Raw genomic sequence first — 16,014 nt, forward strand, 5'->3', positions numbered from 1 at the left:
CCTTGGGGGAACGACAGAAAGTGTAGGCTCATTCCTTGCGCAATCACAGCCATATAAGGAGACAATGGAAAACAGAGCTTCAGAAATTCTGCTCATTTCCTGGTTGATGCATCATCTTGGTTTCGCCTGTAGAATGAGTTCTGGGGCACTTACAGACAATATCTTTGCAGATTCTGAAACTTCAGAGTGTTTTCTTTCAAAAACTGTCAAGAATATGCATAGTCGAGCATCTTTTCGTGACAAAATATCGCGCTTAAAACGGGAACGTTTTTTATCCAAAAATGAAATAGCGCCCCTAGAGATCAAAGAGGTTAACAAGAAATTTGTGGAGTGGTTGAAAAACGACTTTCAATGACTCCAACCTAATTGTATGTAAACTTCCGACTTCAACTGTACACGGCATGAAAAACCTGGCTTTTCAAACTACATAGATGTTGTTATTTTTATCTCAACAAATCATGTTCAATCCGAGAGAAAATGAAAGAGGGGATGAGCAAGGGAACACTCAATATTTCATAACACTATCAGTCTTCAATGTTCAGAGTTGGGCTTGTGATCAAATCTTAAAATAACCCATGAAGTTTGGTTCAAGATTGTGATATCCCATTCCTCTTTCTCATCCTCCTCTCCTGTGTTACCGATGTCCTTCATTGTAAATGGAAGGTGTCAGGTCTCCTGCACTGGAAGGTCCACTCTGTTGCACAGGGTCTTACAACATCCTTCATTAATAATTCTAGACAATAGATAATATTCAGTGTATGATTGTGTATCATATTAAAGCAGAGAACAACGACTCCATTAAAGCGCAGAACAAAGACTTCATGATCTTTACTGACTTTTCATAGAAATGGGTTAGTTTGAATAGTGGACTAAACGGCATATTGCTAAAAGGGATTCACTTTGTGAAATAAAGCTTTGCTATAATGAGCCAATTCATTCACTCAAATGTCCTAGTCTTAAAGAAAGTGGGAACAAGTTTGTGTTTGGAACAAACCAAACAAACCAAATATATATATTTTTTGTATTAACATGATTTGAAAGGTGCTGATAATTAAAGTGGGTTATATTACTTTTGAAACTATCTTTCCATTCTAATTTTGGCCCACCATTGTTGTAATAGCCTGTAGGCAGCAGGAAGGCTGTGCAGAGAGGACATGCTGCATGTGTATGACTGAGCTATGCTCTGTGTTCAGATATAGTCCTGGTGTCTGGCCTAAGGCCAGCTCTCTTGTCATGTCAGCTTGGTCCCCAGGCTAGTACCAAAGATGTGCCAGTTCTTTGTCCAGCTAGCAGCTGTGATTAAGAATTTAACAGGAAAGAAAAACTTTTACTTCCCCAGTAAGGTGAAAAGGTAGCTAAAACAGAGTGATGGTTTTGATGCTGTAGCTGTATGACATGATTGGATTCAGTGAGGTGGTTAAACTAATATAATGTGTATTATGCTTTTATTTCCTGTCATCCTGTCAAACCAGAGAGATTCCAGGACAAACTGGCATTAATGGTTTTGTATTGGTTGCATCATGTATCATATTGCACTAGGTGAAGCACAGTGAAGGCACATGAGGACGTGAATCTGTTTGTGTAAAAGATTAGAAAAAAAGTGCACGCTGTAGATCTAGCTATTATATTTCTCTCAGATAACTGTATTCATGTTTTGTTGTATTTGTAACCGTTGCAGTGCATTGTCATTGTCACCACCTCCATTGTCATCATCATAATCATCACCATCAATGTCATCACCATCATCATCTCTAGCGAACAGCATCCATTGCCATATGTTGCCTAGTCCGTACTACCTCAGTATAGCTGCAAGTTGTGTGACCGATGCAGTATTTAGAAAGAGGACCCTGTTACCATGCTAGAGGCTGCACTTGTTGCCTTGGTGACCAGCTCATATATTTGCATGCAGGGTTGTGGAGTAACGGATTACATACAATCTACATATAAGGGATTACAAATATGGTAACTGTAATCCGTTACGTTACCAGCAAAAATATTGTAATCAGAAGACAGATACTTCTGAAAAACTAGATTATTAATTCGAGGGTTACTTTTAAATTGAGAAAGGATGTTTGCGAAAAGAAATCTCTGTTTTCTCAATTACTTTCAAATAAGCATTGAAAAAAGGCACACATTTAAGTTTGTTCCACCTGAGCGAGTCAGACCACAAGTCAGAGACAACTATGATGACACGCCAAATTTGTTTGATGGATCGCAGGAAAAGAGCAGGAATATGCTTTTGTAGGCTAGAGTCCAAGCTATGTCTTTCAATGGTGCGACTGCTGTCGGCATCCAAAGATTATCTAACTTGAATAAACGCTTGGAGGTAAGGATGACAGCAGTGATGTAGTCTACGGCGATACGGATGTCACTTATTATTTACAGTATATACAGTGGGGCAAAAAAGTATTTAGTCAGCCACCAATTGTGCAAGTTCTCCCACTTAAAAAGATGAGAGAGGCCTGTAATTTTCATCATAGGTACACTTCAACTATGACAGACAAAATGAGAAAAAAATCCAGAAAATCACATTGTATTGTATTTGGTCACCTACAAACAAGCAATATTTCTGGCTCTCACAGACCTGTAACTTCTTCTTTAAGAGGCTCCTCTGTCCTCCATTCATTACCTGTATTAATGGCACCTATTTGAACTTGTTATCAGTATAAAAGACACCTGTCCACAACCTCAAACAGTCACACTCCAAACTTCACTATGGCCAAGACCAAAGAGCTGTCAAAGGACACCAGAAACAAAATTGTAGACCTGCACCAGGCTGGGAAGACTGCATCTGCAATAGGTAAGCAGCTTGGTTTGAAGAAATCAACTGTGGGAGCAATTACTAGGAAATGGAAGACATACAAGACCACTGATAATCTCTCTCGATCTGGGGCTCCACGCAAGATCTCACCCCGTGGGGTCAAAATTATCACAAGAAAAAAAAATCCCAGAACCACACGGGGGGACCTAGTGAATGATCTGCAGAGAGCTGGGACCAAAGTAACAAAGCCTACTATCAGTAACACACTACGCCGCCAGGGACTCAAATCCTGCAGTGCCAGACGTGTCCCCTTGCTTAAGCCAGTACATGTCCAGGCCCGTCTGAAGTTTGCTAGAGAGCATTTGGATGATCCAGAAGAAGATTGGGAGAATGTCATATGGTCAGATGAAACCAAAATATAAATTGTTGGTAAAAACTAAACTCGTCGTGTTTGGAGAACAAAGAATGCTGAGTTGCATCCAAAGAACATCATACGTACTGTGAAGCATGGGGGTGGAAACATCATGCTTTGGGGCTGTTTTTCTGCAAAGGGACCACGACGACTAATCCGTGTAAAGGAAAGAATGAATGGGGCCATGTATCGTGAGATTTTGAGTGAAAACCTCCTTCCATCAGCAAGGGCATTGAAGATGAAACGTGGCTGGGTCTTTCAGCATGACAATGATCCCAAACACACCGCCCGGGCAAAGAAGGAGTGGCTTCGTAAGAAGCATTTCAAGGTCCTGGAGTGGCCTAGCCAGTCTCCAGATCTCAACCCCATAGAAAATCTTTGGAGGGAGTTGAAAGTCTGTATTGCCCAGCAACAGCCCCAAAACATGACTGCTCTAGAGGAGATCTGCATGGAGGAATGGGCCAAAATACCAGCAACAGTGTGTGAAAACCTTGTGAAGACTTACAGAAAACGTTTGAACTCTGTCATTGCCAACAAATGGTATATAACAAAGCATTGAGATAAACTTTTGCTATTGACCAAATACTTATTTTCCACCATAATTTGCAAATAAATTCATTAAAAATCCTGCAATGTGATTTTCTGGATTTTTTTTTTCTACTAATTTTGTCTGTCATAGTTGAAGTGTACCTATGATGACAATTACAGGCCTCTCATCTTTTTAAGTGGGAGAACTTGCACAATTGGTGGCTGACTAAATACTTTTTTGCCCCACTGTACACAGTTGAAGTTGGAGGTTTACATACAATTAGGTTGGAGTCATTAAAACTTGTTTTTAAACCACTCCACAAATTTCTTGTTAACAAACTATAGTTTTGGCAAGTCGGTTAGGACATCTACTTTGTGCAAATATAAACACTATGGGACCACGCAGCCGTCATACCGCTGTCGTGTCTTTACTATCATTGAATTAAGACTTTTAATTTTTATCAAAGATTCTCTGTAATTAGTATTACGCGATTAAACTGATTAATCATGTAACTGTAATTAACTAGAAAGTCGGGGGAACAAGGAAAATATTCAGATTACAAAGTTATAATTTCCTAATATAACTTTTCAGATATTTTATATCTGATCAATTAGTCTTCGAATTAATGAATGATTTACTTTACGTCATGTTAGTCTCATTCCAAACGTCGTAAATTGTTGGTTAGCTGCATGAACCCAGTCTTCACTATGAGTCATCCATACATCAATTGTGTTAAATCATTTATCTACTAAGTAATTCACAGAAATGCATAAACAAACAAACAAAGTAAATATGGTTACAAGAAATGATAGGGGAATGTGCCCTAGTGGGCTAAACCGGCATGGCGGCTTGTTAGACAAAAGGGGAATGGGGATCAGATGAGAAGTCACTACAGAGTTTATAATTATAACAATTGAAATGCTAATCCTTTGCACATGAACGCTCACTCATTCGAGAACAATTGCAATCAATATATATATTTACGGTCAGTGTGTCGTCGGGATCTCAGCTGAAAAGTACGTTTCTGTTGGAGAGTTTCCGTCCTCTCTCTCTCTCTCTGTCGTGGTTAGAGTGGATAGTTCAGAGTGACATTCATTCATGTCGTTATGGATAGGTGTTTCGGCGGTTGTCGTTCATCGTGTCCAATGATACCGAATTCCTAGCTGCAGACTAATAATTCATATCAAAGACTTGTTCTTATTCTGCCGGTATCGATAGTCTAAGAGTTTAACCTGTTATGGCTGCAATCCCGATATCGGGATCGATATGACAACTACCAGTGAAAATGGGCGCCAAATTCAAACCACAGAAATCTCATAATTACAATTCCTAAAACATACATGTGTCCAATATCATTTCAAAGCTATTCTCGTTGTTAATCCCACCAAAGTGTCCGATTTCAAATAGGCTTTTCAGCGAAAGCACTACAAACGATTATGTTAGGTCTCCACCAAACCACAATAAGCACAGCCATTTTCCAGCAAAATATAGCATTCACAAAAAGCATAAATAAAGAAAAATAATCACTAACCTTGAATTATCTTCATCAGATGACACTCATAGGACATCATGTTACACAATACATGCATGTTTTGTTTGATAAAGTTAATATTTATATAAAAAAAATCTGAGTTTACATTGGCGCGTTAGATTCACTAGTTCCAAAAACATCAAGTGATTTTGCATAGCCACATCGTTTCAACAGAAATACTCATCATAAATGTAGATGATAATACAAGTTATACACATGGAATTATAGGTATACCTCTCCTTAATGCAACTGCTGTGTCAGATTTCAAAAAAAGGTTTACGGAAAAAGCAACCCATGCAATAATCTGACACGTCGCTCAGAACAGTAGCCAAATTAGCCTCCATGTTGGAGTCAACAGAAACCAGAAAATACATGATAAATGTTTCCTTACCTTTGATGAACTTCATCAGAATGCAGTCCTAGAAATCCCAGGTCCACAATAAATGCTTGTTTTGTTCTGAAATGTCCGTTATAAGCTGGTCTGCAACCTTTGTCCTCTTGTAATTGAGAGAAACATGGTCTGATGATAGAAAACCAGAGTGTGTGGTTTTATTCGGAAGGGCAGAAAAGGACCTGTCCCAGGATGCCCGACAATAACTGTGGTCGGGCATCCTCCAGGATCTTCCCTAGGAATTTATGACCTCTCTGACCACAGCAGCCTGGTTGTAGGAGGCAGAGAGAGGGGGATGGTGCTCGCTGTGAAACGAGTCCTATATCGTCATAACCTGAAAGGCCGCTCAGCAAGGAAGAAGCCACTGCTCCAAAACCGCCATAAAAAAGCCAGACTATGGTTTACAACTGCACATGGGGAAAAAGATCGTACATTTTGGAGAAATGTCCTCCGGTCTGATGAAACAAAAATAGAACTGTTTGGCCATAATGACCATTGTTATGTTCGGAGGAAAAAGGGGGAGGCTTGCAAACTGAAGAACACCATCCCAACCGTGAAGCACGGGGTGGCAGTATCATGTTGTGGGGGTGCTTTGCTGCAGGAGGCACTTGTGCACTTCACAAAATAGATGGCTTCATGAGGCAGGAGAATTATGTGGATATATTGAAGCAACATCTCAGGAAATCAGTCAGGAAGTTAAAGCTTGGTCGCAAATGGGTCTTCTAAATGGACATTGACCCCAAGCATACTTCCAAAGTTGTGGCAAAATGGCTTACGGACAACAAAGTCAAGGTATTGGAGTGGCAATCACAAAGCCCTGACTTCAAACCTACAGAAAATGAGTGGGAAAAACTGAAAAAGTGTGAGCGAGCAAGGAGGCCTACAAACCTGACTCAGTTACACCAGCTCTGTCAGGAGCAATGGCCCAACTTATTGTGGGAAGCTTGTGGGAGGCTACCCAAAATATTTAACCAAAGTTAAACAATGTAAAGGCAATGCTACCAAATACTAATTGAGTGTATGTAAACTTCTGACCCACTGGGAATGTGATGAAAGAAATAAAAGCTGAAATCAATAAATCACTCTCTCTACTATTATTCTGACATTTCACATTCTTAAAACAAAGTAGTGAACCTAACTAACCTTAGACAGTGAATTTTTACTAGGATTAAATGTCAGGAATTGTGAAACTGAGTTTAAATGTACTTGGCTAAGGTGTATGTAAACGTCCGACTTCAACTGTATATACAGTGGGGAGAACAAGTATTTGAAACACTGACGATTTTGCAGGTTTTCCTACTTACAAAGCATGTAGAGGTCTGTAATTTTTATCATAGGTACACTTCAACTGTGAGATACGGAATCTAAAACAAAAATCCAGAAAATCACATTGTATGATTTGTAAATAATTAATTTGCATTTGCAACCCGGAAGTTACATTACTGATTACAATTTGACAGGTAACTAGTAACTGTAATGGATTACATTTAGAAAGTAACCTACCCAACCCTGTTTGCAATGCCAGTTCCCTACATTTCTTAAAAGTGATTGAGTCTTGTATGCCAACTATGGTGATTAGATTAGTCATCACACACCCCATTGAGTTTTCATTGAAATTAATAGATTGTTTAATTAAATTGCAGACACTCTCACTTTCCCATCCTCTCTCTCAGTTGGCGACTTGGGACTCAACTCGTGGGCTGAACGGTAGTCTAAAGGAGAGTCGGATAGAGAACGGCATGCAAGGAGTGACGGTCAAGGTGGTAACATTACTAGTAAGTGCTTACTCACTACCAACACTATACCAACTTGCCACTTGATGCTGCTATACTCTGTCTGGTCACCTTGTCACTTCCTGTGTAGGATTAGAACATAATGTGAGGTCTTGCTCTTCTTCTTCATCTGGCTCTGTGGATCTACTCCACCCTTACAGAAAAAAACACGTTCCAAAAACAAATATTGTAATGTGATCACATAATTTTATGTCAAGTTAAAGTGATAACATATGACAACATGTAAATTCACAACCTGGTCTCAGAGCATTTTATATTATTATTTATGTAAATACGAGAGACCCCAGTTAGTATATGTTACTTTTCATATGGTATGTTTTAATTTGTGGATGTACATCACCCATTTCGTATGATATGTTACGAATTACACTTTCTATTGCATTACTGGTCAAAAGTTTTAGAACGCCTACTCATTCAAAGGTTTTTCTTTATTATTACCATTTCCTACATTGTAGAATAATAGTGAAGACATCAAAAATATAAAATAACCCATATGGAATCATGTCGTAACCAAAAAAGTGTTTAACAAATCAAAATATAGTTAATATTTGAGATTCTTCAAATAGCCACCGTTTGCTTTGTTGATTTGATGTCTTCACTATTATTCTACAATGTAGAAAATAGTTAAAATAAACACGATTGAATGAGTAGGTAATGTATATGTTACGAATTTGCAAAACATACAATATGTTACTAATTTGAAAATGTACAATATGTTGATATGTTACAAACGTTGGTTAGGTTTAGGGGATAGGGTTAAGTTTAGGATTTAGGTTAAAAAGGTTTAAGGGAAGGGTTAGCTAAAAGGGTTAGGGTTAAGGAAATTGTTAGCTAAAAGGATTAGGGAGAGGATTATTAGCTAACATGCTAAGTAGTTGTCCATGATGAGATTTGAACTAGCAAACTTTGGGTTGCTAGGCATTCACGTTGTACGTCCACAGATCCACCCTTATGTAACAATCAGTCATATGTAACCATACCAAACGTACATTAACATATAATACTAATTAGAGTGTCTCGAATTTACCTTTACGTCTAGTCTATTAGACCAGGATGATTAACATACTACTACACGAGAAAATGTGAACATGTGAATTGTTCCAAAAACATGTCAAATTTGTAACATTTTATGTGAAATAATCTAGTTTTTTTCTGTAAGGGCAACAATACAATACAGCTCCTCCTTAGCTGCTTGTCCGCTACCATTCTGCTCTCTCTCTTCACACAAGATTTACCTGCCCCATTCTTATTCACATAGGTTCTGCTTGGCTCCCTCTTGGCAGCTCTGTTTAATTCATGTCGTTTTTCCAATCCACCCCAGCAGCTCTCCTCCTCAACTGTCTTTTCCACCCATTCAATTCATTCCTGACACTCCCCCATAAAGAAGAGCCATTGTTTGCCTCAGTACATTTAGAATGGTAATTTCTGCCTGATTAAGTGTCACACGTCTCCACAACACCAGCTGTTACGGGTCAACAGACACCCAAGAAACTCTTTATGAAGATGACGTTTGACTTGAAGCAGGTCTTCATAAAGTTGTCACCCAAAAGTCAGAATAGAACTGGACCCGTTTATGAACCACCTTGGCATTCTGACAAATGATGGGACTATGATTTAATGCACACAAACACTTGTCAAATTTACAGTAGTGTTTAAACTTTTGGCTGCATGAATACTCTATATCTGTCTGTTTTTGAGCCAAGGCATTTAGTCAAAGTAAAGTTGAACTTCTAAACCCAAATTATGTTGTGTTCTATATGTTATCCAACAGGAGGAACCCTTTGTGATGGTAGCTGAGAACATTCTTGGGAAACCTAAACGCTACAAAGGCTTCTCCATTGATGTTCTGGATGCTCTGGGCAAGATCCTGGGCTTCAAGTATGAGATTTACCAGGTGGCCGATGGAAAGTATGGAACCCCTACCTTCAATGGCTCCTGGAACGGCATGATAGGAGAGCTCATCAGTAAGGTAAGTATGTCTACCACTACTGGAGTTTGTACTGTTTGTTTTGGAGGTTGATCGATAGTTTGCTGTTGACTGCTCTGGTGACATCGTTTTTCCCAATTGCCACAGTTCTTTCCTCCCTGAGTAGCTGACTGTAGCCTTAACACAGTGGAGTCCATTATAGTGTTGGTCTTCATGGAAAGATAGTCACTGCACAGTGTGATGACTCACTATTGTGGCAGATCTGTTAAGGCCAATGATGTTTGCATCAGAGTGGCTCCACTACAGTCTGGCCATCAGGCTGACAATCAGGCTGCTCCAGACAAAGCAGTAACCAGTGCAGGAGGGGCTTCAACTCAGCAGGCTAACAATGCTAACAGTAGGGCAGTGAGTGGGTAGGAACAATTATATCACCCAATGGAGTAGAGAATCACCGGTAGAAGTAAGACTGAAGTGCAATGTGTAAGTCCCTGTAATTTCCTGTAAGTGAACTTGCTGCAGAGAATGCAGCCCAGGTGAACTACTTTCCAGCCTGTCACGCTAACACTACTTTGCGGACATTATCACTTCATGAAGGGAGAATTTATCTTTGATTATGGCCTTGAGATAGTGTTTATCCCAACAATCCAGACATGATTTGTGTCATAGGGTCACACTATATCAGCAGGTGTCCACAACCAGTGTTGATACCACTGTGAAATTAGAAAAAAAGATGCTAGCAACATGTGTACTGTAAATCTGTCATGTGAGATTAGCCTTTACAATAAAATAATTTAGTTAATTGGCATGTGGAATCTGTCTGGCCTCTATAGGTCTGCATGGCCTTCTGCTGTGTGAAATAGTTCTAGTTTCAAGCCCATATAACAATGGAAAGAGCGAAGGAAAAAGCCACAACAGACAGCTATTTTACAGTGATAACTTTTTTTCTGTGACCATGAAATGGCAAACATCAACAAACAGAGTATTATCTCAGAACCAACAGCTTGAATGTATTTTCAAGGCTGTAACTGATCTATCTCTCTATCCATGCACAGCGAGCAGACTTGGCAGTATCAGCCATCACTATAACTCCAGAGAGGGAGAGTGTGGTGGACTTCAGCAAGCGCTACTTGGACTACTCTGTGGGGATTCTGATGAGGAAGTCTGAGGAGAAGATCAATATCTTCTCTCTCCTGGCACCTTTTGACCTGGCCGTTTGGGCATGCATCGCAGCAGCCATCCCCGTGGTTGGTGTCATGATCTTCATCCTGAGGCGGGTTCAGTCGGTCCGTCCTGCAGGGGGACACCAGGCCACCTCTGTGTCCACCTCCCTCCAGAGCGCCATCTGGATTGTCTATGGAGCTTTTGTGCAGCAAGGTGAGCTTGGTACTGTGGCATCACAAGATAGGAAAGAGGGGACACCAGCATCTTGCATCAAAGTCACTTCATATGCAGTAAAATGCTTACTTGGTACAATATCACTGACAACAAAACAGTGACTTTTGACCGTTGGCAGCAGTATGACACAAAGATAGATAGATCCATATATGTCTAGATAGACAGATATACACTACCAAACATTAGCAACAACTTTTGCACTCAGAACAGCATCAATTCATTGGGGCATGGATTCTACAAGGTGTCAAAAACATTCCACAGGGACAATGGCCCATGTTGACTCTAGTGCTTCCCACAGTTGTGTCAAGTTGGCTGGATGTCCTTTGGGCTGTGCACCATTCTTGATGCACACGGGAAACTGTTGAGCGTGACAAACCCACCAGCGTTGCAGTTCTTGACACAAACCGTTGCGCCTGGCACCTACTACCATACGCTGTTCAAAGGCACTTCAATATTTTGTCTTGTCCATTCACCCTCTGAATGGCACACATACACAATCCATGTTTTAAAGGATTTAAAAATGTAAAAATCCTTCTTTAACATGTCTCCTCCCCTTCATCTACACCGATTGAAGTGGATTTAACAAGTGACATCAATAAGGGATCATAGCTTTCACCTGGATTCACATGGTCATTTATGGAAAGAGTCAGTGTATAACCAGACATAAAAACAATAGAAAATACTTTTGTTTTGTCCCTATTAAATGCCACACATACAGGTAGCAGAGTTGTTTCATGTGAAGAATGGAGCCCATTTCCCACTCTAGCGTTTTAAAGGTGCCTTTGACTCAAAGAATATCAGGTTTTTGAGTCTGGTCCGGATCCAGGCATCTCAGTTGTGAACAAATGACTACTTCAGCAACCACTGTTAAACCCTCAACAGTGTCTAGCACAGTGGTCGCCAACTGTTCATCGCGATCGACTGGTCGATCTTCAAGGCATTCCTAAATCACTAAATATTTCTGTAGAAAAGCCAATGAACGATCAAGGTTTGTGCTCCTTTTTTAAAATCGTTTTGAGCTGTTGCCGGTAGGTGCACTTGATTCAAAATTCCTGCGCACCGGGTAAACAAAGTGTTCCCGTGAGACAACGCCTACCCAAATCTGTGACTAAATCGAGTGCACCTACTGAGCTGCCCAATTGGATAGCTCAAATCACCGTGGCTACAGAGCTTCCATGACCCTGGAACAGCCAAGTTTAATACGTAAGATTTAATCACTTTTAAGAGAGACTGTCAACGAATACAGCAAAGAGCTGCTGTTTTTATGGGTGAGTTCATGTTTAGGTTTATATTCAGCACTGTCACTGTTTTTATTCTACACTATTACAAAACGCACTTCTCCATACTTCCGCTCGGGCTGCAGCTGCAATGAATGAGTAGCCAAGTATCCAATTATAGCCAAGTATAGCCCTGCGTTTTATTATTATTAGAAACTCGTGTCGATTTTAATATTAAGGAATATTTAACTTTCTCTGGTCTCAGGAACAACATGAATTTGTCTATGAGGCAGATGCGGTGCGACTTGAGTTTCGCCATCAGGTGAAAGACGGTGTCCCCTCTCTCTGGTCAGTCTCACTGGAGGAAAGTAAGGAGAGAGCAGGGACAGTGAGAGGCGGTTGGGAAAATTTTTGAGTGGTCATCCAACTCGGAATTCCAAGTAGGAAACTCTGGCATCTTTCTAGAGCTCTGACTTTTCAACCTGAAGATTACTGACGTCGTGATTTGACCTCCTTGACCATCAGATGCAGGTACCATCAGTCCAGTAAATAAGAAAAAAAAGTGCTAAACCAACTGATCTATTTTGTTATCAAAGTTCGCTTAGAGAAATATAATATTGTCTGAATAACAATATTGGCAGGCCAATCATATAGCCAATATGCTGTGATAATGTATTAGGCCTACTGCCCAAACCTCATTCCAACAAAACTGTTGTGAGGGTAATGTAAAAAATAATAATCTGAACAGTAGATCTCAGCTTGCTTTTTGACTGCGAAAGTGATCTCGACTCAGAAAACGTTGGTGACCACGGATCTAGCACTTTGCCAGGCAGCCTTTTTAAGCCGAAGCCCCACCATATTTTAGGAATCCTCACTTTTTTATTTTCACTTGTTGACCTTTTCACGTCTTTGGAGGATGACGTAAATGTGTTGGTAAATAGGACTGCTACTGTGGATGATTGTGAGAAGGTGTACACCAGAGGTTTCCAAAAAACTTTGGCCCACGACCCCAATTTGATATCTGAAAATGATTGCGACCCCAACCATGTGTAAAAAAAGTATGTAATTAACAGCTAATGTTAACTTTTTTATTTGGGGCTATGGCAGTCAATTGCAAAACATTCTAACAGTATTTCTGATAGTGTTCTCAGCTCAACATCACATACTTTTAATATGGGGCTATGACAGTCAAGTGCAAATTAGTCTGACATAATTCCTGTTATTTCACCACCACTAGTGAGATGAATGTGCTTGACGAGTGTCGTGTCGGAGCGTCTCAAAGTCAGGGGGCGTGGTCGACAGTGAGCTCCTCATATCTGTTGTCACATCCAACCTGGATCGATATTTGGTTTTAATGTAGACGGGAGCACTGAATCCAGCTTCACACAGATATGAGCTGGTGAAGGGTACCATGAGTTTTAATGCTCGCGGGGAGACTGCAGGGTATTCCCTTTGAGTCAGGAACCAAAACTCCTCCATAGTGACCCATGAATGCTTTGTCTGGAGCATTCGGTCACATCACAGCTTGATCAGCTTTCCGATTTCACTTACCGGCATGTCAGCTTAGCCAGTATCAGAGTCAAAAGGAGTTCTCTCCAATAAGAAATCTTTCCTCTGAATCCACTGATTCGGTCATCTGTAGAATGTTTTGGTATTTCCGCTTCATGCTTGCGTTCAGTACATTCAGTTTCCCAAATGTCTGTTACATAGACAAGGAGACACATTTACTTTTCATTACACAAAAAGTCAAGTCAGTTTAATTTACATCCATTTCAAAGATCTTTCCAACACTCCCTCTCCATAACCACAAAGCCTCGGTGTGAATTATAAACTGGGTGGTTTGAGCCCTGAATGATGATTGGCTGAAAGCCAAGGTATTTCAGACCGTATACCACTGGTATGACAAAACATGTATTTTTACTGTTATAATAGCGTTTGTAACCAGTTTATAATAGCAATCAAATTTTATTGGTCACATACACACATTTTGCAGATGTTATTGCAGGTGTAGTGAAATGTTTGTGTTCCTTGCTCGATCTGTCACCCCTGCTCTCGCTCTCCCTCTCTGGCGCTCAAGGGTGCAAGGCTGCCCTTCATTATGCACACGTCACCATCATTACGCACAGCTGCGCAACATTGGACTCACCTGGACTCACCATTGCTTTGTTGACTACCCCCTCTTTATTTGTCTGCTTCTCACTTTGTTCCTTGTGTCAGCATTGATGTCGTTATTTTCCCCCTGACCAGATGCTGTTTCTGTCCTTTTTCCTAAGACAATTATTATTTGATTAAAGGTGGTCAGACCCATCTATGTGAAGCTAGCCACAATAAGGATTAGCCACAACAGTGGACTTTGCGGTTAGCCTTCAAAATAAAAGTATGGCATAACTATACTATTTGTATTAATTTGCATTACTGTCAATTGCATACTTTTATTTTGAAAGCACATCGCAAATTCCAGGATTGTGCCTAATCCTTATTGTGGCTAGCTTCACAATGTATAACCCAGTGCGGTCGAGCCTCACTAACCAGATGAAGCTAGCTGGCTGCTTATAATGTTAGATGTGGGCAACAGGGTTAAGTAGCAGGCTAGCTATTTATTTTCATGAACTGAAGTTCAATTTCAGTAGGTGAACAACAAGTGGCAACCTAGCTAATACTTACTCACAGGGATTCATAAATCATTGCTAAGAATAATGAACATTACTGCAGGTTCTACTGGTCATTGTTTTCAGGCTGGTTGTATTTGTGCTAGCTAGGTACCAAGCTAAAGCTAGCTACCCCAGAAGTTGGTCAAACAAATTATGCTTCATTACCAACGTGGTATTGTAAATACATCGTTCATTGCCGGTGTTTCTTGTTTGCACACTTTTGTACAGCATTAACAGTGCTACTTTATATTTTTTGACAAGCAAAAACCCAAACGGCATTCCATAGTATGTATGTCGTGAAGCTAATAGCAGTGACGCCATTACTGTGTAACTCCGGTAGGGCAACATCTGAAAAATAGCGTACTTGGTAGTGTGTACCGGTGTTCGACCAGTCGGCGAAAGCAAACATCACCTACGACAGAGAACGGTTGAATGTCAAGGGCAATGAATTCCATTATCTTGGCTTTAATAGATGTAGCCTTTTAGTTGTTTCGTAGAAATTGTGTTACTCTTTCAAATGACTGCTCGAGCCACACAGCAGACATTGGTGGGCTAGTTTAGGAATGCTGTGTTGCACGTATAGCGCAAAATTTTACGTGGTCGTCATGTACCTATGTTATATAGGTATGCACGTCAGCTTTGGCATCGGTTTTGCACATCGGGGCGTTAAACTAGATATCAGCCGATACCGATGTTGGCATTTTTAGCTAATATTGGCCTATTCCGATATGTTCACCGATATATCGTGCATCCCTAATATAAATATTAGGGCGAGCAATGTCGGAGTGGCATTGACTAAAATACTGTAGAATAGAATACATATGAAATGAGTAAAGCAGTATGTAAACATAATTAAAGTGACTTGTGTTCCATTATTAAAGTGACCAGTGATTCCATCTCTATGTATATAGGCAGCAGCATCTGATGTTAAAGTTGAGTAGTGATCTCTGTTAGAGGTTGACCGATTATGATTTTTCAATGCCAATACCGATTATTGGAGGACCAAAAAGCGCCGATACCGATTAATCGGCCGATTTTATTATTATTTATTTTTTTGTAATAATGACAATTGCAACGATACTGAATGAACACTTATTTTGACTTAATATAATACATCAATAAAATCAATTTAGCCTCAAATAAATAATCAAACATGTTCAATTTGGTTTAAATAATGCAACAACAAAGTGTTGGAGAAGAAAGTAAAAGTGCAATATGTGCCATGTAAGAAAATGTTTAAATTCCTTGCTCAGAACATGAGAACATATGAAAGCTGGTGGTTCCTTTTATCATGAGTCTTAAATATTCCCAGGTAAGACGTTTTATGGTTGTACTTATTATAGGAATTATAGGACTATTTCTCTCTATACGATTTGTATTTCATATACCTTTTGACTATTGGATGTT

The 16,014-nt window shown here is 40.0% G+C and overlaps 1 protein-coding gene across 1 annotated transcript in view; it reads left to right on the forward strand.

Annotated features, from left to right (window-relative positions):
* LOC139381503 (glutamate receptor ionotropic, delta-1-like) overlaps positions 1-16,014 on the forward strand; it is a 451,280-nt gene that overhangs the window by 395,154 nt on the left and 40,112 nt on the right. The window contains exons 9-11 of the mRNA XM_071125103.1: positions 7,298-7,399; positions 9,189-9,386; positions 10,397-10,718. Coding sequence (XP_070981204.1) covers positions 7,298-7,399; positions 9,189-9,386; positions 10,397-10,718 — 622 coding nt within the window. The remainder of the gene's footprint in view (positions 1-7,297; positions 7,400-9,188; positions 9,387-10,396; positions 10,719-16,014) is intronic.

Source organism: Oncorhynchus clarkii, chromosome 23 (assembly GCF_045791955.1).
Source record: "Oncorhynchus clarkii lewisi isolate Uvic-CL-2024 chromosome 23, UVic_Ocla_1.0, whole genome shotgun sequence".
Taxonomy (NCBI): domain Eukaryota; kingdom Metazoa; phylum Chordata; class Actinopteri; order Salmoniformes; family Salmonidae; genus Oncorhynchus; species Oncorhynchus clarkii.